This window comes from Trachurus trachurus (assembly GCF_905171665.1).
Source record: "Trachurus trachurus genome assembly, chromosome: 6".
In the NCBI taxonomy this organism is placed as follows: domain Eukaryota; kingdom Metazoa; phylum Chordata; class Actinopteri; order Carangiformes; family Carangidae; genus Trachurus; species Trachurus trachurus.
The window spans coordinates 6,260,949-6,285,618 of NC_139897.1; the positions used below are offsets into that span (position 1 = coordinate 6,260,949).

Here is a 24,670-nt window from a genome sequence, read left to right on the forward strand (position 1 = left end):
TGCTCGTGTGACTTTTTCCATTATCAAAAATATGGTGTGGGGTGATGTCTGCAGCAGAAATCTATCCAGGGAGGGAAGCGTGCAACAAAAAGTGAGACCGTAGTGGAGTCCATCAATCCGAAGGCTGAACTTTGAAATGAGTCCCACCATCACCACGGACGGTGTCGGTTGTCAAAAAGAGGGGGGCAGTGATTTTTACCAACCAAATGTCACATTCAGAAGAAAAAAATGTTATTTTTCATATATAAAAACCAAAAGACCTGGATACATTTCTACTTTTCCACATGTTTTACTACAGAAATTAAAAAGAAAAAAAAAAGACATAAAGGAACACACAAAGGGGGGAAACAGCTATTTTTATAATCAACTTCCCTTTGGTAAAAACTGTAATAAATGGTCTTGCATTTGTCTTTTTCATATACATACTAACTTTAGCCATTTATCACTAAAGTCCACAGTAACCTTGGAAAGTATTACTAGCACAACAACACAGATTTGTCATAAAAAGTCTGAGACTATATACAGTGTATTTACAATGTGAGCGGCATGTGGACAGACCTCCCAGAATGAGACGTGTGTGTGTATATGTATGTGTCGTTGTGTGGATGAGTCCATGTGTGTGTGTGTGTGTGTGTGTGTGTGTACAAGCTGGTGTATTGGCGGAGGGCATTTTAAAAAGGTTGACTTCCAGGGCGGCGAGGATCATTTGTGTTAATAGAACTATATATAATATATATACACAACACATACACTGGAATACATGTCAGTATCTGACATTCACAAGCTATACAATTTTACAGTCTGAGACCAAACAGTGTTGTGAGGCTGTTTCTTTTCTTCTTATTTTTTTTTTAATTTCATTTTTTATTTTCTTACGTTAAATGCAACAGTGCTTTTCAATGTTAACCTGACAACACTGTTTGGGGCTCAGGCACAGTTTCTAATAATGCTGCCATGTGTTCTGGAAAAGGACACGTCTCCCTCTTTCCATCTAGTGATAGGTACATAATTGTGATTTGGCCTCAACGCAGGAATGTCTCAACCAGATCTCTCAGACTTCACCGAGCTCCCTCTGACCTTCAATCTGGGAAACAAAAAACTATTCCACATTTATCCTCTACTTAAATAAGTGCACTTGTCCACCGTATTGTTTTCCATGGATACTGTAGAATAACACTATCGCCAAGAAATCCCTGTATGATTGATTTTTTTTTTTTTTTTTTTGATGGAGCTCTTTCTCTGGTGGCTTCCGGACAAAACGGCCGGTCAGAAGCTGAACCCAAAGCTCGGTTTTGTGATAAAGTACAAAAAGCACCACTCTGTCTCTCTCAGGCTCACTGTTTGTGTTACTAAGCCCCCCCCCGGGCCCCCGAGGCTCAGGGGGGGTTTGTCTGAGACGTGGCTCTGAGTGCTGGTAAGAGCTCAGGTCTGTGACTGGAGCGTGACCATTCCTAAGTTTTGGCACCGAAGGCCCTGCGAAAAAATGGGCCCAGCTAAAAACGCTGGTAAAATCAGTAATCCTGCCGCCCCGGGTGCAACATGCACGGTCGCTAGCTTAATTGTGCTCCCATGTCTGCCTTTAAAAACACATTAATAAGCCCTCCTGCCTACCTCTGCTTCTGACCTGTTTGACTTCAGACCAACCCCCTCCCCACCCCCCCATCCCAACCCCCCAGAAATCAGTCTCTCTCCCGCTCCTCCTCGGCTACGGCGTCTTGCTAGGTGGGCCGTATTTGACGCGGTACTTGTTGATGTTCACGAAGTGCAGGACCTCGGGCTGGCGGCTGGTGGTGCACGGTAACAAGCCATCGCGCCGTTCGCCCATCAGCCACTTGTTGGTCTCGGCGCTCATGTCGCGGGTGACGTGCTCTTTGGCCCACGCGTCCACCCAGGCCTGGAAGCGGTTGTGCAGCCGTGTGCTCACCCGCTCATGTGACTGGGGAGAAAAAGAGATTTTGTTAAAAGCTTGGCAGGTTAGGATCATATTAAAGGGATAGTTCAACATTTTGGCAAATTGGCATAATGCCATAATCCCTATAGTCTTATGACTAGGTTTATTATCTTTAATTGTCGGTGCAAGCTGTTTTTAGATCGGCGGGACAGAGATGTGAGCTCTGCATGGCGCGTGGTATTTTTGCCTTTCCCTCATCAAACTCATCAAATACACAATCCAACATCTCCAAAACACTCTGGTGGACAAGTTGTGATCTGCACACTCACCACGCTATAAAATAATAATGTAGCATTACGAGACAGAGTTGTTTTCAAGGCAGATATGTAGCCAGAACTACATTCAGCGGAGTGACTTCAAAAGCGCAAGTAGTTCCGAGTATTTGCTTCATGTGTCGTAATGTTACTTAATTATACATGATTATTTCATAGTGTGGTGAATGTGCAGGTCACAACTTGTCCACCAAAGCGTTTTGGAGTAGTTGGATTGTGTATTTAGTTTGATGAGGGAAACGCAAAAGTGCCATTCACCTCTGTTGTGTTAGCTGATCAGCTTGCATCTCTGCCCCGCCGATCTAATCAGCTTGCATCTCTGCCCCGCCGATCTAAAAACAGCTTGCGCCGACAATTAAAGGTAATGAACCTACTGCTAAAACTAGGGATTATGGCAATAGGTGAATTTGCCAAAATGATGAACTATTCCTTTAATGTTGTCGTGGTTACAGACCCAACACTGAAGTCACAGCAGATTTACATGAGGGAATACATCAAAATCCTCAAGCTGAACTGAGAACTAGACACCACTGACTGAATCAGCAGCTTTTTGCGTTAGAGCTCCCCCCACTGGTGGCCGAGGGCAACAGTCCACACAACACAGTGTTCCCTAATGTTTGTCCACCCACAGTACCTGATATCCATCTCCCATGAGCAACCAACACTGGTGCATAAATCAAGTCGGACACAGCTCTCAGTGTGTGGCCTGACTTCGCTTGTTCTTCTGGCTGGCCTGGGATCAGCTGCTTCAGTCAGCTCTGGTGTATCCGTGTTTCTCTGAGCTCTGTTTACTCTGACAAATCTTCTCATCACTTGCTCCCAGCGTGGCTGCAGAACACCCAGGAAGCTAAAGAGCCAAGCTAAGCTCAACCTGCTCTGAGCAGTCGAGACTTCAACATGAACATAAAGTTTTAATGTGGCTGAATGTTATCAAAATCCATAATAAATTAAAAAAAGATTAAATATCACTTCACCCATGACCTCATAGGCATCTAAACTAAACTGTTTGAATCAGAGACAGGTTGAACTTCCTCAGTGTTGAATTCTGCTGTTCTCCATCAAAACTATCAACAGGTGTGTGAATGATTCCACAGCCAGCAGTTCAGAAAGTGTCAACAGTCTATTGAACTTTTAAACATTGAATCATCAATGTGTTCATCATTTCTGATGCAGGGATGTCAGATGATCACAGCATCTGTAGGCAGGTAGAGCCGCATTTGAAAAGTTTAGTTTGAATCTCCATTTAATCATTTCAAGGACCTTTGGGAGCACTTTTTGCTTGATCTATTCTGGATTGTGAATTTCAATAAGAAGCTCCATTTATTTTAATACAGACTGAGCTCCCGGTGAACAAAGAGAAGCGGCAGCCTCAGGCTCACACCTTCACACCAGCAGGCGAATGAGAGGGGAAAAAAGCAGAGTGACAGATTAGATCATATGAAGGCAGAGAGTGCGGTGGGTATACCTGGTGAGCTCGCAGCAGGGCGGTGCGTCGGTACATGTAATCCTCAGACTTGAAGACGTAAACCATCTTGTAAGAGTTGAGCTTGAACATGCACTCCATCTTCTCCTTTTCCAGGGATTTCTTCCCGCCCTCGCAGGCCTCCTTGTCCAGCTGCTCTCTGCCCTTCTGGTACTTCCTGATCCGTCTCAGGTTCCTGGTGGCGAGGGAAAAGACAAACGCGATGAGAGACCCGGCAGGAACCGATCAGAACAAATGGATTAGAGCTAATTTAATCAATGGACTTGTGTCTGACGGCTTATGAGGATAAAACATACATTCTACATCCTAGCCTTGAGTAAATGACCAAACGCAAATGTGACAAATCCAAAGAGCTGGTGACTCACCTGGGAAGAAAAACAGGCTTCTGAGCAAGGTGCTCCCTCAACTCAGGTGTTGTGGAATCTGGGTTTAAGTAGCGGCCAACATAATCAGACCAACGCTGCACATACAAAACAACAAGACACAGATTAGGTACAAAAACAACATCACTGGTGGAACCTCTCACCGGACAAAAGGTAAAAGCAATGACAATACATTTTTACTGTGTTTGCTGTATGTGAAATATATCATAGGGCTGTCCCGATATCAGATGTTGACTTGTCTTGACTTGATAATGTCATGATATCGACAAAAACTTAAAAATACTGCTACTATGGTGTGTTTTTGTCTCTTTTTGGCAAATGAATTACAAAATACATGGGAGGATGACATGACTGTACCATTCACTTTCCCTATTCATGCAACTCACTCTCTGCTGTGGCAAACTCTTCAGGCTGATGTGGGTGAAGGTGGGTGAACAGGTTGGTGGTGTTCCCCCTTTTGGCACTTTTTATTTTTTATTTTATATTATTTATTTTGACAGGACAGCTGGAGAGAGACAGGAAATGGGGCGAGAGAGAGGGGGGAATGACAAGAAGCAAAGGGATTCTAACCCGGGGCTGCTGCAGCGAGGACTATAGCCTCTGTTTATGGGGTGTCTGAACTTGAAAAACTTTTTCAGGGTTAGGGTGTCTCATTGTCTCCGACATAGTTTGACGTCAAAACCCGGGAGCCACGCTGAGGTGACGGCCGCTGCTGTGTTATGGTGATGGGTCAGTGTGTGTGTGTGTGTGTGTGTGTGTGGAAAAGGGAGGGGCGGGGGACTGGAGGAGGGAGATGAAGCAGTGTGGAAGAAAACAGGAGGAGATATAGGAGCACACGTTGTGTTCAAGTGGCACTGGATCATTTACACAGGATCATCATCATCATCAGCCAAATAAACACAATATTCAAACTGGGGGTGTACAGCCAGTGCACTATTTGTATTCATATTTGTATTCATATTCGTATTCGTATTCGTATTCGTATTCGTATTTGGGAAGAAACCGGAAGTGGGCGCACTGACTTCAGCCGAGCTAGTGCTACGCCGAGCTAGCCAGCTAACTTCCGCTTTAGCTCTCGGCTAACTAGAACGGAAATAAAATAATTTAATTGTGCAGCTCTTCTAGACTTTCCAAACGTAACTGAACTGAATGGATCAAACTCTGGTAGTGAAACGAGTCGTTTCGCAGGGGTTGTGACACTCAAAAAAAATTATCCACCGTTTTATAGCCGCTTCTTTTCCCATTATTATCTATGAGAAAAATGCTAAGTTGTTGAACGGTGACCCTGGAAGTATCAGTGAGCACTTCCCGTCTACTGTAATGCAATGCATGCAGGGAGCCGGCAGTGCTGCCTGCTCGTGTTTGCCACTCCAAACGATCTACGTTGCCGCACCAACGTTAAGGTGCATTACCGCCACCTACTGTGTTGGAGTGTGAACCAGAATCACCTGGTTATGTGCTGTTGCTGATCCAAACGTTTCTTTTTCTTTAGAAAAAATCTCCCGAATAATGAGGAGAAACTTTGGACAGCAAAACTATTCTGGATCAAAGCATTATCTGTGTACTTCCGAATACGTATTCGGGTACACCCCTAATTCAAATGTCCTTTTCTAATACCACCGTTATTATCAACACCAGTGTGTTGTCAAGCCTAATGCACATTTGTGTAACTTCTCACCACTTCGTCAGGTTACTGACCGTCACTAAGGCCTTTCTTCTCTGACTGTAACAGAGTAAAGAGGCTGAGTTTAAAAAAAGGTCCAAGTGTATTTTGGAATTACAGCTTGTGGCTTGTGGATAAAAAAGCTACTTTGCAGAGTTTATCCGGCCTCTTTGCTCACGGGCCAAACCTCACAACTGAGGGGCTTCGGGCAGCGCGGGGGGAGAGAAGGGGGGGGGGATTAAGACTTTCTTACCTCCGCCTCCATGGGCTCGTCTGAGTTCTCCTCCTCCGTGTCGAGCAGCTCCACCGTGAGCTGCACCTGCCCCCTGTTTCTTAAGAACATCACCTGGAAGAGGGACAGAGACGCAGCAAGCGTTAGTGTGAAAAACAAACAGGCTGGGATGTCATGACGGGTTTGAAGAGCTGTGTAACCATGTAAGATCTTTACAGTAAACCATGCAGCTGCTGTTCATTCTACTGTCTCTACTAACAGTTGAATGAAATGGTCAAGATAAAAACATATAAAGGTACATTATGTAGGAATTACTCCTATCTAGCATTGCGGTTGTATATCGCAAGCAACTCAATCGAATTTTTCATGCTGCATTCACGTGAAATTGGGCAGATGGCAGACGGACGACAGCCGCTGCACGTAACGGCATAATTTATAAACAAGCCTCTATGTAAACAAGTGGTCCGTCAGCACGAGGCAAAACAATACACGTGGCAATATGTTGTCATGGCGATGTCGTATCGTTTACCTGACCCACGTTTTACCGGCTTTCTCTGGACTTCTGTGACTAAAATGACATCTGGTTTGTTACCGACGGCCGTCTGCCCGACTGCAGGTGAATGCAGCATCAGTGTAACGCTCCATTCCTCCTCACTGCGTTACCGCGGTGACTTTTCACAGACGCCAACCTCGACCTGAGCCGACAGCTCCGGTGTCTCCGGTGAGTTTCCATGGTTTCCTACCGTCACGCTGCCACTGAACGTAAAAACATGGCGACACCACATGGCAGCCAGCACCGAGCTCCATGGAGATATGAATGATATGAACGCCTGGAGTTCAATTTTAACACAACTGTCATAGTTTTGAGTCATCTTTTTCAAACTGAGTCTGTGATTTCTTTTTTTTTTGCAGATCAGGGTGAACCAAAGGGCTTATCAAACTCAAAATTAAGCTTTTTCAAAATAGGTCAGTGGGGAACTTTTCTCACAGGTGGCCTTAAGCTGCTTTAAGCGTTTCCTGCGCTAAATGAGAACAAGTTTGACTTCATTTAAAAAATCATATCATATCACCGTTCACACTGGGGAGCTGGAGACAGCACATCTATGTTTGTTACCTCGTCTGACCTAAATTCAGACTCTTTTAGATGCAAAGGCACATGGGAAGATTTCTGACTGTTTGTATCCGTGTTGCAGATTTATTGATGGTGAACACTATTTAAATCACCAGGATTCATATTCTAAAGACGCTAACAACATAAAGCCAGCCATAAGAATCCGTCGGGACACTAAAGTTATCGGTTATCAGTATCAGTATCGTGCATCCCTACTTGAAACCAGCCCAGAGACACAGGAAGCTGGACCTCCTCTGTCAATCAAAATCTGTAAATAAACTACGAGGAAGATCACATTTTAATTGTGCTCTGTCTGAGTTGTATTTCTCTTTAAAGTTACTCATAGATCGTCTGTTTTGGAGGCTTTTTAATTAGAGAAAGTTTTGGGTGCAAAAAAAGGCTATGATTAATTAGGAGCGATGATTCCTTTCGCTGTGTGGCATCAAATGCGCAACGGTGGTTGTAGAGTCTCAGTACAGATCAGTGGGCGCTGTTGTCGGTGTGTTTTTAAAATTAGCGAGTTTGACTCTCATCGGACGCTGCGCTCGCGACTCTTCCAGTGGTGACACTCTGGCTGATCAGTGGAAGGACCATTACAGTGTGAAAGCTGACCAGGGGGAGAGGGGGAGCAATCGTGCTCAGGTGAAAGGTGAAAACACCCATAATCTTGTAGCACCGCCTCTCCCCAGTTTTCCACTGACAGTAGAAAGATTGTAGATTCACCTTGAAGCAGTTCTCATCAGACATGAGCTGCTCTGCTTTCCGCTGGTAGGTGGCCTCGGCCGAGCTCCTCGAGGACTGGGTGGACATGGTTCCTCCGCTGGCCCCGTTGGAGCTCTCCGACAGGTACAGGTCTGTCACTTGGACGCAGATCTCATCACTCACGATGTGCTGGAGCTGGACGGAGAGAAGTGGTTTGACCGTTTGTAGCGGGTGTAGTGAGTTTGACGGCCCTCAGGAAATGTGTGGCCCAGAGGATGAAAGGTATTCTCACCTGCCGGACGATGCTTTGGATGAGCTTGTCCATGGTGAAAGCGGTGTAAGCGTGGATGGTGAACATTTCCCTCAGCGAGTCCTCGTACTGAGACGCCTCCATGTTCCCGTCCAGCAGGTTCCTGACCATCTCCAAGAAGGCCGAGTAGTAGTCCTCCACCTCGATGTCCACTGGCGAGAGGAAACATTACATCAACATGACAGAAACAGACCACAGCTTGTCAGCCGTCTGTCAGACTGATTTACTTTTTTCAAAATCCAGAGTTAAGCACCAATTCATCTGTTCATTAGCTCGGATTCCAGTGTTCCAGTGAACTATTGATCTTCTTTTTGAAATGTTCATTGATTAGTAAAATACTTGAAAACTATGAAAGCATATAGAAAGAATAATGTGTTGGAGGGGGTGTGTCCTTGAAGTCAGTCGGATTTAATACTTTACAAAATACAGCAAAGTTTATAACATATTGCGTTCAAGAATATTATTACAAAATGTGGCAGATTATCACAAAATGCCACGTTATTACATCATGAGGTGAAAATGTATTACATTATTACATAATGTGGCTACAAGGTGTGAAGAGGATTTCAGGCAATTCAGCAAAAGATGCTCAACCCTACCCTTTAAAGAGGAATTAAGCAGGATTTCTCCCGTGGCTATTCTACATTTCTACCTTAATTAAAAAGCTTCAGAGTAATTGTGATAGTTAACTACATGACTTGTGACTTGTAACGAGTGAGAATGAGGCTCTCTGCCTTCACCTGGCGACTCATGGCTGAAAACCAACCCGGTGTATCTCTGCGGAACAGCGACACAAACGCGCTCTGTAACCCGCAATGTTTTGTTTATGATGGTTAAGACTACACAAACATGCACGTCGTAACATCGTATATGTTATATAACGTTATCCACTGCTGCATGGATTGATTTCTCGACGGCTTTGTTAAAAACAAATGCACATGGCCGAGAGGAGGGTTAGCAAAGCAGAGGAAAAGCGACCGGACTTGCATAGTTCCTCTTTAAACAAGCATGTTTCAGTGCTTTTGTTAGCTTGAGTCGTTTATAGATGGCACAAAAAACAAAGTCAGCTCCTATGATTTGGATATTGCACGTAATCATATTGGTATCTCCCCCCCAACAAAAACAAAGCTAACATAATATGAATAGAAACTAGAAAATAACTCAGAACACATGCGGGTTTGTGTGTAGTGACTCACTGGGCTCCTTCAGTCTCAGCTGGGTGGCTGGGTTGTCGTTCTTCTCCTTCTTGAGCCCCAGCACCTCCCTCTCCCAGTCTCGTTCTCTGACCTCCTCTTCGATCTGCCGCTCCGCCTGGCCGTACAGCCTGAGCAGGCGCGAGCACAGCGTCTGGTGCAGCCGCAGGAAGATGTACCAGTTGTTGTTGACGTAGAAGAGGTTGTAGGCGTCGTCGCAGCCGCGCAGCTTCTGCGCCGCCGCGTTGCCGAACAGCAGCTTGGACTTGGAGGGGCTGCCGCCGCCGCCGCCGCCGCCGGGGACGCCGTTGTGCTTTTTGGAGGCTCCTTCCTCCAGCTCCATCTCCTCCTCCTCCTCTTCCTCCTCCTCCACGTCGGAGAGCTCGCCCCGCTGGGAGAACAGCATGTCGGGGATGAAGTGGTAGATGATCTGCTTGATCTTGTACTTGTCCTCCTTCTGAATGCTCGTCTGCCGCTTCACGTGGTGGATGATGAGCGCGGCCGCGTCCTCCAGGATCTGGCTGTCCTCGTAGGCCAGCGTGAGGTGGGGGCCCGTGGGTGGGGAGGCGTTCTCCTCTGAGGCCTGCTCCTGGCGCTGCACAACAAAAACAATTCAATGTCTTCACTTTGGAAGCAGATAACACAGGATACTGTTTATTTTCAGTGAATGGAGGTTCAGTCTGTATATTTTGTGTTGGTGCCTGTGTTGTCTTTTTAAAGCCCGTTACCTCATCGTAGATGCTTTCGATTTCATTCAGCAAGGACTTGGACCGGAGCACTTTGGTGTCGTTCTGTTTGAAGTTGATGCCTTGATGGTCGAGAGACTTGAGGTAATACTTCTCGTTCTGCTCTCTCCAGATCTTGTTGAAGCCTCGTTGGGCTTCCCGCCACTCCTCCTCCTTTGTCTTTAACCTGGTCAGAACACAAAGTCAAAGTCAAGTAATGTAGAAGACGTGTCTGACTGAATCATCATCACCATAAGAAGATGCAAACACCTGCAGGAGCATGATGCCTTTCAAGCAGGGCGCTAAACTAACATACATTTTAAAGAAGCTACAACAATGTAAGATTTAGTAGCTACTCTGGTTGAGAAGGGCAACTGTCTGCTACTTGTGTAGTAAATAGGACTGTATGCTGTATCCCCGGAGAAGCACAGCGGCCTCCGTGAATTTGTTGACAGTACCGTTGCTGGTATATCCTATTAACTGTTTTTCTACCACTTAAATGAGTTTAGAAACGTTTTTTAGGTCGAAAAACTACATAGTGTTGCTTTAAATTGTGTTTGCAGCAGTGGAGATTTGTAGCTTACAAAACACACACATAAAGGTCGCTTTCACACCAGAGCTGTTTGTTTTCCTTGGATCGTCCGCTTCTTTTGGGCAGGTGTGAACGCTCATCTAAACTCTGGTGCAAATAAAACAAGAAAACTGGGGGTGCTTGCCAAGTGAACCCTGGTACGGAACAAAGACAGGACCACCTCGTAGTCCGTCATCGATCCATTTTTCTCAGTGTAAAGGCCCTTTCACACGTGACGGATAAACGAGACGAAATTGCAAAAACCATTCACAGCGGCAGCGACGTGAATATGCGACAATTATAAACCAAAGTTTGGCTTTGCGTCAGGTGGTTCTTCACCTCCACGTCATGTCTTAAATCCGTTTAACACAACTACTTGTTGATTCTCCCTCATGTATTCAATACCTTCTGTGCCACTGTCGTCTTACCAACCTTACTATATCAACACAGCAGCTCACTGTCTGATCAATGTCTGATCACCATCCTTCATTTCATTGACTTTGTAAAGTTTGTGTCCATTGTCAAACAAGACAAAGTGGTGAGCATAGACTGTATACAAAAAGAGATGGTGAGAGACACAGGTTGTTTACATTGTTGTCATGGTGTTGTGACGTACATCCTTTTCACGCTACATGATTGGTTGATGCGTTTATTTGCCGGGCGAAAGCTCAGAAAAATCAAACTCGCTGTGAAAAAAAATGATTTCGCATTTTTGTTGCAAAACATTTGCGGTCGGTGTGAAAGGACTTGAGTGAAATGCTCTCTGCCTAAGCTGATGGTCAGAATGAATGGCTTGAACAACCACGTAAATTAAAAAAAAAAAAAAGAACAAATACAACCCCCAAAATGGATGGTTACAGAGGTAACAGTGGTTCTATGAGTGAAGGTCAACAGTGTCGACCCAGTATGAAATCCAACAGATAACTTAACATGCTGTTGTTCCATCTTCCGGGTCGGTCGGTCGGGAGGGATTTCCCCCAGCTCTGTCCAATGGACGAGCGAGCGCCCATTTCAACTACGTGACGTTGATCGGAAGGTCTGGTGTGCTTCAGAAGTCGCAGTGTGAAAGTGAATGAAAACAAGTGATAAAAACAGTGTTCTGACTTTCAGTCCCCAAAGATGACTCGGTTCGCGTCCTATTGGCCCGGTGTGAAAACGACCTAATTCTCAGGAGCCCCTTTTAACTCCAGCGCTCAAACATGATATTGCCTTTTCCTGCCCTGTGTGGATTAGTGAGTTTATAAGCTGCAGTTCATAACCTCAGTCTGGGCTCAACACAAAACTGTGTACACACACATTCATTCACTGCACTGTGTAAGAAGGGAGCTGGTGAGTCCCACATTTTCAAGTACTTGAGACATTTTTTGAACAGAAAGGACCAGCTCATGGTGGACAGGACGGACCGACACCCACCTCTTCAACACGATGGGGACAGAGACGGCGGGGTTTTTCTTCAGGCCGTCGATGATGTCGGGGGCTTTGTCTCCGTATATCCTCTGGATGGCCTTGCGGTGTACGACCTCAGAGGAGCCGCCCAGCGTGTTGTCCAGGCGGAACTTGGCCTGCTCCTCTGCGGACATGCGGGACAACTTCCTCTGTACCGTCTCCAGGACTCTCATGGTAGCCAGGTTGGTCTCCAGTACTACGTCCAACTGTCGGGAGGAAAACACAGAGGCTTTTTAGGATTCTTTGTTGAGCACAGGTGGCCATTCATTTTTCATCAAAAAGCTCAGAGTTTCTTGATATGTTTTAAAAATGTATGTCTTCTATGGTCTGCCTTCTTTCTAGTAAATCAAAGTATTTGCTTCTGGGTGTTTTTAGGACAAAGATAAGAAAAAGAAAATCCTGCAGAAGGGGAGATTACATTGTAATAAAATAGTTTTTGTTTTAATCGTAGCATATCAGCCCCATGGCAACATCAAGATTTGAGCTGTACATGTTTAATATCTCTGCTCACCTCAAAGCGTTCGTCCTCACATCTGTAGATATGCTCCTCATACTGAGTCTTCTTGGAACTGACGAACGTGGAGTCCTCCGACCAGGAGGGGAAAGAGACCCAGGTATCGTTCAAGACCTGAACACAGCAGAAACACAGCGGGTTCACTTCAAGCTGCTCTTAAGATGTTCTTGGAAAAGGACAGGAAAACTATTCATCACTAATTACAGTAAATCAGTTCATGACGAAGGCTTCAGGAAGTCAACGGAGAAGGGTCTCCGAGTTCTTTTTCCTACATTTTCCAATCTCACCTCTTTACAAAGTGGAGTTCTGCCAGTGCATTTGGGCTGCTGGTAGCTCTTGGGCAGAGCTCTGTAACTGGAGCCTAGTCTCTTACAGGAGGCATAATCAATCTCCATGGCGATGCCCTCGGTGGCCCGTTCCTTAGGGTACGTTTCAATGTGGGTCATTTCCCGATATCCCAGGAAGTTTTTGAACCAGTTGAACAGCTCGGGGAATTTTCTGCAAGACGGAATTACGTTTTTATTTTTTTATTTTTTTTAAACATGCAAGTGATACACATGTTGAATAGTGAGGAAAATGCTCTTATCTCTATGTAACATGAGGCATCTCACCCTAAAAAGGGCAGCACCAGCTGCACCAGTTCAGCCCTGGAGATCACCTCCTGGTTAAAGATGACCAGACACCGCAGGAAGTTGTCGTAGGCCTCTGCACTTCGCAGGGCTTTCCGCACCTGGGACGAGAAACTCATTTAAAAACTGGATATGCCAAGACCTAGTAGAGGAAGCTGAGTGGGATTATTGATTTTATAAATATAATTACATTTAGTTCTGCCTTGCAAGTGCATCTGAAGGACTTGGTTTTTCCCTCTTTGATTCCATGAGTTAGATTATCAATATGCATTTAAGAATTATACATATGAAAAAAACTAAAAACAACACCACACAGCTCAAACTCACTTTCTCAAAGAACAGAGACTCTGTCCCGGCTCCATGCTTGCTGGCTTCTGCCACCGAGGAGTCTTTCAAATTCAGTAACTTGGGCTTCTTCTGTAGCATTACCAAAATAACACAGAGCACACAGGTACGATCATTACAAAACAATTTATTCAACAATGTGTTCAAAAAATGTGGACATGTCAAAAAAAGTAAAGATGATTTATGTATTTGTGTGTGTGTGTCCTTCTATGTACCTTGACGGGCGGCGTGGGCCCTGGAGTTGGATGTCGACGGATCTGGCAGCCGTTCTGATTGGGCCTCTGTTTGTTGTTGAGCTGCAGCTTCTTGGCAGTGCCGCCGTGGTCATTCCGCACAGACTCTGCCTTCTCAGCTGTGGTCTTACTTAACAGCTGTAGAGAAGACACAGCGCCGGTAAGACAGGGGCACGGGAACACTCTGAGCACATACAACAGGACCAGAGCTGCTACTGGAAAAATACTGGGATCGACTCATTCATGTAATACATGGACTAAGTATTTCATTAAGTGCCATTAAAGGAGACATATTATGGAAATATCAGTTTTTGAAGACTCTTTACCAGCTGTTCCCTCCGATGTCTTCCAATGATGTTTTTGAATTTGCATAACCCCACCCCTACCTGGTACCAGTAGAAGGGGTGGGGCGGGGCAAGCAGTGGCTGATTTGCATTTAAAGGGACAGACACTGAAACCAGCCGTTCTGAACAGGGTTTAGAGTGGATGAAAAGAGCTGTGATGTTTGATCCTTGGGGTATTTTGACTGAAGCATGTCACAGACATGTCTTTAAAGAGGAACTACGCAGGATTTCACCCGTGACTATGCTACATTTTTAGCTTAATTAAAAAGCTCCAGAGTAATTGTGCATGACTTGTGACTTATTACGAGTGAGAATGGAGGCTCTCTGCCTTCACCTGCCGTCTCATGGCTGAAAACCATCCAACATCATATATGTCATGTAACGTTATCCATAGGGCTGTCCCGAATATCATATTTTGAAAAAAACAATCGATCACGGGCTTCATGATCGATTACCATGGCAACGAACAAAACTTCGAAGCTTCAATTTTTTTGGGTCAGCCCTAGTTATCCACTGCTCCATTTATTGATTTTTCACCGGCGTCATTGTAAACAAATGCACATGGCTGAGAGGAGCGTAACCAAAACAGTGGAAAGGCGAGCGGACCTGCGTAGTTCCTCTTGACACCTGAGAACTATTTTAATTTGTGGAAAAGGGGCAGAATATGTCTCCTTTAAAATAGCATGTCATTCTAAGTCATTGAACAGGTTTTATGGACATATATATCTATCCATCTAATGATTGTAGTTACCTGAAGCTTGCTGCTTACCACTGAACTGTTGGCGTCGGGTAGAAACTGGCCAAATTCAGAGAGCAGGTCCTCTTGGTTCTTGAAGAGCCGGGCCACCTGAGCGTAAACCTCCTGCTCCGTCAGAGCCGGCGTGTAGTTCCCACCGGCCTCCTTAGCATTACGCTGCTCCTTCTGTGGTGCACAGCACAGGATTATTGTAGCATCAGTAAGAGCAGAGGTGTCAGTGTCCTCAACATCTATTTAATATCGCATTGTCAGAGTGTGTCTGAAGTGAGTGTGAGCCCCTGACCTGGTACGTGTGGAGGATCTCCAGGAAGGCTTTGTAAATGTCAGGCTGGCCCTGGAAGCGGTTCTTGATCTTGTTGACGTAGTTGATGGCGTGGTTGAACTCCACAGGCTGGTTGTTCTGCAGGGGTGGACCGGTGGGGGTCCCGCTGAGTGGCGGGTGGAGCTGCATGGGCGGGGAGCGAGGAGATGTGTACGCAGGGATGGACGGATTGCTCTGGCTGCTCGGTGTCAAGGCCTGGGGCTGGAGAGGCTACAAGATGGAAGAATTAAGACCCCTTAATTTAAAGCCGCAGTGTGTAACTTATTTGGCTTTTTATTAGCAAAAATCAAATATTGCTTTCATAAATACGTATTTCACTGAAGTCAAATCACACCCGCATACAAATGAAAGCTTTCTCGTACCTTAGAATGAGTTGTTACAAGTCGTTACAAATACATAAGTGGGCGACGCACCGAACCGAGGCGGCCATGTTGCATCGCCATTTTTTACATTCAGTGGCAGCGTGACCGTAGGTAACCGCAGAAACTCATTTTACTCGATGAGAGAAAGACGGTAAAACGTGGGTCAGGTAAACAATACCACATCACCATGACAACATATTGTCACGCCTGTATTGTTTTGCCTCGTGCTGGCGGACCACTTGTTTACATAGACGCTTGTTTATCCTGTTACATGCAGTGTCTGTTGTCTGTCTGACGTCTGCCCGATTTCACGTGAATGCAACATCAAGAATATGTTCCGATATGCAACCGCACCGCTAGATGGGGGGAATTCCCACATATTATACCTTTAAGAGAACGTTATGTATATGTATTTACTTGAAGTGGAATCTGTGGAGAGGAGAATAACAACATTTTATCTGCTGTAATAACTTGGTGGATGTCCACCAGCCACTTCCTGTTGCTGCTCACCTTGCTCATCTTGGCAGGGGTCGGCTGTGTTAAAAGAGGCGGAGCGGTGGTGGTTGCTGCAGGCGGGAGCTGGGCTGGGTGTTGGGGGGCTACTCCTGTTATGGGGATGTTCTGGACTGAAATGCCATGTGGGGTGATGTGGTGGATCTGACCGGGTGTTGTCACATTGACCAGGTCGTTGGTCTGGACCTCAATCTTGTAGCCGGGTGGCAGGAAGGTGTTGAAGCCCATGATGAGGTCAGGGTGACCTTTGAAGAGCTGGGACACTCTGCTGATGACCCCTGGAGTGTCAATACTGGAAACAGAAAAAGCAGACAGAACGGATTTAAATGACTTTTATCTGTCATGTCAAGGATGTGGAATTCAGAAGCAAGAAACAAGAGTTGAACAATGTGCATGTGCATGTGCAAATTAGTGGTACCATGACCCAGGGCTCCAGACTAACATTTTCTCACAGTGGTTCCTAACTTAAAGTTTTAGGAGTGCAAGCAGAAAATTTAGGGTTGCACACTGTAAATTGAAATATTCACATTTCCTTTTCATTCGTGATCCTCGGCCTGCCACCTGTAATGACAGATTCCAAATTCTTTGAATCACCCCCTCCATGTTTCACCAGTGTTTAAAAAAAAACACAAAACAGCAAGTTTACTGATTGCACATGCAAAAGTAGATTAAAAATGATGTACCGTCTTGAATTTTAGGGGTAAAATGCCCCCGTTTAGGACCAGTCTGGAGCCCTGTGACACTTAGAACAGAGTAGCAACTCATGTAGAGAAGTATCTGAACAACAATCTTCGGGCGTGCAACCAAAAGACCCCTCACCTTTGGGACTTGAACTCTTTCATTATATCCAAAAAATCATTGTAGACCTGAGGCTGGTTGCCAAATTGCAGTTTCACTTGGTCCAAGTAAGACAAAGCATCTTCCACCTAAAACAAGAGGGAGAGAGGAAAAAACGTAGAGTCAACTTCCTGTGTTTTTCTGTTTAGTTTTGACAGCAGTGCCCCAGACAGTTCTTATATCTGACAGAACACATTCTTAGAGGAAGACAAAAAATAACAAGAGTGGGCCAAAATGATTGAGGACATAGTTGTACAGCGTAGTGGAACGGCTGTAAACAGCTGACATCATCGTGTAGTATTTGCTTTCTGTTGAGTGTCAGCTGGTTTCAGCCCTTTATCTGTTTGCGTCTCCCCTGCTCTCTGTGCTCACATATACAATAGTGTAATACAGCTGAATTCCCAATAAAGCTGTTCTCACTGACATGTTTTTCTGTGTGTGTTGAGAGGTGAATGAAAAATATGAAATAGTGACTAGTAAGCAGTCGCTTCCAAGTCATGTGACAGAGTCACCAAACTCACAAGTTAAAGACTGAGGCTGTGCTGTGATTTTGGCTGCATTCACCTGTAAGATGATCGCTCAAAGATGTTGTTACAAGTGAGCGGAAATCTGTCTTATTTTTCTCTCAAACTGTGCAGTCCAAATCTGGAAAACAAATTCCTGCTCCACTTCTCTATCACAATGAGTCTCTTCTGGAGAAAGTTGCTCAAGTTTGCCCAAAAAGTAATTTGATTTGTCCCAAGGTGCATATTTGAAAAAAAAAAAAAAGTTGCCAAAAGGTCTGAAAGGTCGCTTAGTCCTGCAACTAATGTGCTAAGTTGCCAAAACTAAAAGAGCAACGGCCATTAAGGAAACTTCCACTGCCTGCTGACCAATGGTGTAACTCAGTAACTCAGTTACTCCGCATTCGCCAAAACCGGTCAGTCTGCCGGTCAGCCAGCAAGTCATGGATGTTTGTGTTTACAGGGCAAAGCAGCTGGTCTTTTTACTTCATTTAGACAAGTCAACAATAACCAATTACTGCCCTCGTGTTACATTTTGAAACCCAAACAGACCCCAGGAATGAAGCAGCACTTTAAATTTAGAGACTGGATTTAAAATGTTAACTGTAAGTTCTTTACTAAAGGCTTCCCTGTGAGCAGTGAAGAGCTACATGCTGGTAGCTGGATGCCTGCAGGGGGGGGAAAGTTGCCTTTAGAGAGAAGCAACCATTTGGCTTAAGGTCCTGTTCAGACATGGTATTAACATGCGTCTCATTTCAGGTAACCTGAGAGTTCTAAGTACAGGTGTGACCAAACTCAGGATGCATTTTAACAGGCAAAAAGAAAAAAACATTAATCTCTGTAAAGCCTTCTTAATGTCTGTATAATTATTTGCACTAAGATCTTTGGTCTGAACGCTCCTTGACGTTTTTGGGTTTGCCATGGGAAGTGAAGTGTCGCAGTCTGTAATAAAATAAAAGCGGCGGACTGACCTTGAGCCTCTGAAACTGTTGCTGGCCCTGCGCCGAGGCCTGAGGAACACCTGTATGGCTGTGGCCCGACATCACTGAGGGCCCGTGGGATTGGACTGTGGGGTTGTGGTGGTGGGACCCTCCATGGACGGCTGGGCTTGGGGTGTGACCATGCCCGCCGCTGTTCTGAGCCACGGTGGGAACCTGGGAAAGCAGAGTGACTTTAAACAATGATGGTAAAAAAAAACAAATAAACAGGAGCTAAATGAATACTTTAATTCCCTGCATAGAGAGATTTATTCGTGTTTAAGGTGAGACAAGTGCAACTGGCTAGAAAACTAGAATACTGGCCAAGCAGAACATACCTGGTATCCTTGGGGGACGGAGTACTGGACGCCTGCTGTGGGCTGCATGTTGTCGGGTACGGCCTCATACACAGCTGGAGCCGGAGCAGGGGCCAGGACACGATGCTGGAAAGTCTCCGCACTGCCAGCGAGGCGCCGCTGCGGGGACGCAAAAACCGCTTCCTGATCCTCCAGTCGCCGCTTCATTATGAACTCATATTCGTGAGAGCTGAGAGACCTGGGGAAAGAGAGCAGCGTATTGAGCCTGTCTGATCTGATTCAATGGTTTGGAGGGATATTTTGTTTTTGTTTGTTTTTTTACAGAGAATTTATGGACCCACACACAGTACCGGGAGACCACTGTAAACCTTATAAAACATGCTCTGCTTCTAACAGCACAAAGACGCCATGTGGTTTACAGTCATCACTTTAGTTAGGATTAATTCCATGATAGCACACTGTGATGGCACATCTCAGCTTTAGTTTGAGTGACACTTTCTTTTTTCCCCCAGAAACTACCTCAGAGTTACACTGACAGAGGATTTAGTGTGTGCGTGTCATTGCATACTGACTTCAAGAATCCGATTACACTTTTGTTTGAACCTGCCGATGCCTTAAGCTTCTCTGCCAAACGCCAAACCCTGAGGAGCATACACAAGAGATGTGCTGACCAGCCTCAAACATAAAGGTCCACCCCGCTGCATTTATAACACCAGAGGACTGTTGCACCGTATGAAAATAAGGCAACTTTGGGTGTGTGCCACTTAGCTAATGCAGCAATAATTTGTCAGAAAATTAACTCTTTCAGTTATTTTTAAGAAGCAATGCTGAACATTCTCTGTTTACAGCTGCTCATTTTTGCCTATAGGGGGGGAAAATTCATTAGGGCTTTGTGTTGGGCATTTTTCCACATTTTTGACATTTAAATCAATTATGGTAACTACAAAAATAATCTGCAGATTAAATGATGGAAAAAATATCTGTTAATTATTTAGCTGTGAGAGGGATGTGTATATTTACAATGGAGGCAAGTGTTTAGTGAAAGATACACAGTGAGGCACAAATTTCATTCTTTTTCTACTCTGTTAATTACCCTGTGTACATCAGCTTGTGTATTTGTTTACACAACCAATTAGTTTTCCTCTTCAAATAACAAATGTAAAATTGGACTCCTCCTGGTACCACTTTTTAAAACGACATAGCACATAAATGGTCTGTAAAAATGTGTTTAATGGATTGATTAATGATCCGTAAATAATTCACTTGAGCAGCAGAGTGCATTCTCAGCCGGCTGGTCGTCCAATAAATACTGAAATGACGGATCACAAATTCAGTATTAAATTAACATATCTTTTAGTGTACAAATATTCATTTTGGTTTGTGTTTCACCGGCCATATCAATAGGTAACTAACTTGTGATAATCCCACCAATAACAACCTGCAAGTCCTCATCTAATACCATTAACACATGAGAATTTTCTGCTGCATCTCCAAAAAAGGAGCTATTTGTATGTGAGAATGAGTTCACACGCAATTCTCCATGAAACTCTTGGTCATGATCCAACTACCCGTCAGTCTGCCTGCACTTTTGAAGTTTTCGGGCTTAAGGACTTGTTTCTCTGACAGCAGCTTCAGACAAGTTTTGAATCAGCTTTGAAGAAACCATAACATTTTTTATTTGTGTCAAATCATCAACAATCTGATCTGGAAAAGTCAGTTATTAATGAACAAAGAACATCCCCTGATCATTTCATTTATTGGATCTCCATTAGCACCGGCACATTAGCATAGCTATTCTTCCTGGAGTCCAAACATTAAGGCAAAATTATCTATAATATTCTTCCAAGTCCATCAAGGAAAAAAACTAATACATTTACAACACATAGATACAATCATACAGTAGAGGCAGACATCAAAACACACTGACAAGCTAATCGATATGTTAGATAGCATCATAGATGGGGGGGGGGGGGGGGGGGGGGTCCGAAATGTTACTTAAACTACACCCCTGCTCTTAACGCTAATACTACACAAGGCTGTAGTCAACCCTTTTCTCTCCGCTTCCGCATGACTAATATAGACAAAAGAGAGGAGTCTAATGCACAAAGTTCTTTATTTTGTGGGCACCTCGACAAGGAGCTCTCATCAGCGGTAAACTATACTTAGAAGCACATCTTCAATGCATCTAAATGTTAAAATGTACTGAATGTAAAACTTGCAGCCTCCATAGCCAATGAGATAGAGACAGCGGACGTCAGCGATGCAACAAACAGGTGCTGCGGGAACGTGGGAGCCAGTCTGCCATTCACAACTTCCTCGAGAAGGCAACAACTCCTCATCACCTGAATGGATGGCTTTATTGAAAACACAAAAGCTGGAGAGGCAACGAGGGGACGAAAACGAGACGTTTCAAACCCCGAGTATCGAGCAAAAGTGACACAATAACTGTAACGTTACAATTGAGGTGTCCGTGTAACGAGCGCTCGGTCTCCGTGTACGGTGAAGCTGTTCACCGTCAAACCCTCGCTCTCCACGGCCACGTCCAAAGAAAGCGAAGCTGCAGTATTTATAGCTATATCAGCCTCGCTCGGTATAGTAACGTTATAGTCATCTACGGGCAAAACAGCTATGTGTGCTACATGCTAACAGCCGTTAGCCGACCATCCCCTTTACGGCCTAGCGACACAAGCACCGACCTCGAGTTACAACACGACGCTCCCCCCACGCCCGCCATTTAGAGCGTGGCGCAGGAGTGCAGCGGTTTACGTCTCGGTTCAAACGAGCAGGCGCAAAAAGTCGCAGACTCGCTGGTCGTCTGACTGGCCGCCCGGTCCGGTGCGCTTTTTGAGAGTTTATCTGAAAAAAACTCCAACTGGAACTTGTTTTGTCGACAACGGCTGTGAGCTGCCAGTTAGCTGCTGGCTAATGTAAACAACATGGGTAGCCCCGACACCGAGCACCGTCCGGAGCTAGCAGGGAAGCACATGCCAGTGAGCGTTAGCGATGGGGCTCGCTGCTGCTCACACATCTGTAGTGAGAATCAACTATCGCAGTGTTGCGCTGCTCGTATCAGGTGTTGCATAGAGTGAGCGTCCAGCACAGGGACGTCGATCTCTCTCCTGTGCTTAAAAAACGTCTTCTAACGGTAGGTAGGTAGCTAGCAGTGTTAGCTTGCTGAATGAATTCAACTGAACTCACCCCCCTCTCCTTAAACAGCGAGCTCAAGTTCGTGGATGGTGCTTTGATAATCCGTTATTTGTTGGGTCAACCGCTACGCCTCGGGCTTCAGGTGATGCTAAAGCGGACGTGTAGATGAAAAGAAAACTTATCAGTGGCGTGTGATTTAAAATAAACAATTCAAGCTGTGGGCTGCAAAGTGAAAATCTCCCCGGGAGAGGAAAACAATCTCCGTTCGGTTAGCAATGGGGGGCGTGGTTTGAGCCATAGACCCACCCCCCGACGGACGCGATTGGACACTTCTGTCTGAGGGTCCGCAGAAGGGCGGGGCGAGGGCCCGGGTTGTGGATTTGAGCTGTCAATCAAGAACTTATCGTACAAGTCTCCACGCACGCCCATTTTGACTTGAAGCGCGACAATGCCAGCACAGAGTACAGTGCCGACCTGCTTCCATCAGCTGTATGTATGGAGTCAGGGGGGGGGGGTAGAACAGGACTACTCTCAGAAGGGTCTGCTTTCAACTGCCCCCACTTGCCCATTTTAGGTTTCATGCCACTTCATGATTTACTGAGTTTTCCCCAGGCACCCAGACCCCATCCACTGCAGCTGTTTAATTTGAGTCACACCAATATAATAACTATATGGAAGTATAAATAAATATAATTTGACTTTCAATGAATATGGTTGGATTTTTAACTGTTTTTTCCCCACTCAATTAATCAGAGTATCAGTCAACTTACAATATGATCAGTGATGGTAAAGTGATAAACTTTCAGCAGCATCACAAAAGTTTAAGAGTCTGACTGGTTTGAGTTACAGCAGGGTTTAAATATTCAGGAAGTTTTCTTTTTGTAAATGTATGAGTTATGATTGTATGCTCTCGTGTAATGACAAAATGTGTTATCACTTGTTCAAAACTAAATTCCACAAGTGTCTCTTATATAAATAAAAAAATATAATAAATGTTCTATAATGTGTAAGTACATTGCCCATGCAAGAATATAATAAAAAAATGTCTCAGAACCTGAAGTGATCTGCAGGAAGAGTGACAATTCCTGAATAAACAATATGACTCCTTGCTAGATAATTCATGTAGTCTTCTTCTGTCTGTTGTATTTATTTATTTAAAACTTCTCTTCATATCAACATTTAAAGTGTATGGAGAAAGCAGTAATGCATATAAAATAATAATAACAGAGTATAAAGGGAAACCTTTTGACTTGGGACAACCACAGTATGCCCAGCACACACAAACACATCCACACTAGTATTCTCAGTGACATTCAGTATAACACTTATTCATCCCTGGACATTTAATTACACAGCCACTACTTGAACATTTACAATCACATGTAGACCTACAACTGATTTGTATCTCTCTATCCATCCATCTATCCATGGGATGCTTTTGTCTATCTACATAGCTACTTCCTGGAGTTAGGCAACACGTGACTTCGTAGGAGGGAGTCTGCTTGTGTACTTGTGCCCCGCCTCTTTCTGGACATTGCAGCCAATCATCGCACAGAACTGTTCTTACAAATCCCCAAAAGGTGGAACTTCCAAAATAAACCCTCGCCCACGACAGGCGGAGCTGCAACACACCAGCCCGGGATTCCTCCTTCCACCACAGGCAGAGGGCTCAGCAGCGACCGTAGGCTGCAGCAGCACACACCAACCCACCACATGACTGGTTTCCCCCATATAAATGCGTGCATGTTTGAGAAAGACTGAAAAAAAACAACGTTTGACGAGATCACACCTGCTTCTAAGTGTGAACACGCAGTAGTTAGTACAGACCGCGTTCCTGCTAATCCCCCCCCCAAGTTTTGTGCAAAAGCACGTAAGACAACGCAGTGCGGGCTGTGGAAGTCCCTACACACCGAACTACACGACCAGCAGTTCACCCAGCCCCCTGCGTTTAGCGGCGGTCGACGGGGGCAGCTTATTTGCGGCGCTGCATTATCCGAACAAAAGGCTTCCCGGGACAAAAACGCATCATCTTGTAACCGACGCTTAGCCTCCTCAGCCGGCGGCGGCCACGGCGGAGCGGGGCCTGGGCGGCGAAGCGAACACTACACATTTTCTTGGCGGCAAGAGCCGCTTCAGTTGTCCTTACTAAACAATGCCAAAGTCAAACGAAACGGGAACTACGACGTCGCTGTATGAAAACACAGGCACGGCGGAGCCACGCCATTCCCCGTGTTCCCAATAACAACGCAGCCCGGAGCGGTCCCGTCCGCCTGCGGAGAGGGCGAGCGCGGGTGAACAAATCCTTCGCTTTGTTTACTTCAGTAGTCTTGAGTAAAATGTCTAACCTGTCTTCACACAACAACTCCCCCTCCCTCCCTCCCTCTCCCCCCGCTCGCTCCCCCCGCACACACAAACGACCCATTCGCAAACAAGCGTTACAGGCTCACACAACACTGCGGACTAAAATGTTTCGACTGGCAGACAGCGGGACGTCTCGGTTACCGCCGCACGGCCCCCGGGGGGAGACTGGTTTACCGGGCGACACAACGACGACCAGCACATTTGGCCGTATACACGCTCCGTCCTCCTGCCGCTGCTGTTTACGACTAGAAAAAAAAGAACCGTGCAATTGATCTCGGGACACAAAAGGCGCGACTGGCCGCAGCACGCGCACCCCCCGTGCCACATATACACCGTTCATTAGTTACAGCGCCGATGCTGAAAATATAATTTAGTTTAAGCAGCTGTTACATACCCAGGAAAAAGACTCCTTACTCCGGATTCGTGTTTGTAACAAAATAGTTGGAGACGCCCCCCTCCGTCGGCAT

General features: G+C 45.3%; 1 protein-coding gene across 1 annotated transcript; it reads right to left on the bottom strand.

Annotated features, from left to right (window-relative positions):
* sin3aa (SIN3 transcription regulator family member Aa) lies at positions 1–24,670 on the bottom strand (the record flags this gene model as incomplete). Its single annotated transcript, XM_083974193.1, is given in 22 exon segments — positions 1–1,936; positions 3,689–3,881; positions 4,072–4,166; positions 6,006–6,098; positions 7,819–7,992; positions 8,090–8,259; positions 9,304–9,895; positions 10,029–10,212; positions 12,010–12,248; positions 12,554–12,670; positions 12,844–13,054; positions 13,168–13,286; positions 13,513–13,602; positions 13,746–13,901; positions 14,877–15,029; positions 15,148–15,396; positions 16,059–16,353; positions 16,881–16,987; positions 18,373–18,555; positions 18,717–18,933; positions 24,598–24,643; positions 24,646–24,670. Coding segments are annotated over 22 exon segments (3,939 nt in total). The 3' UTR covers positions 1–1,705.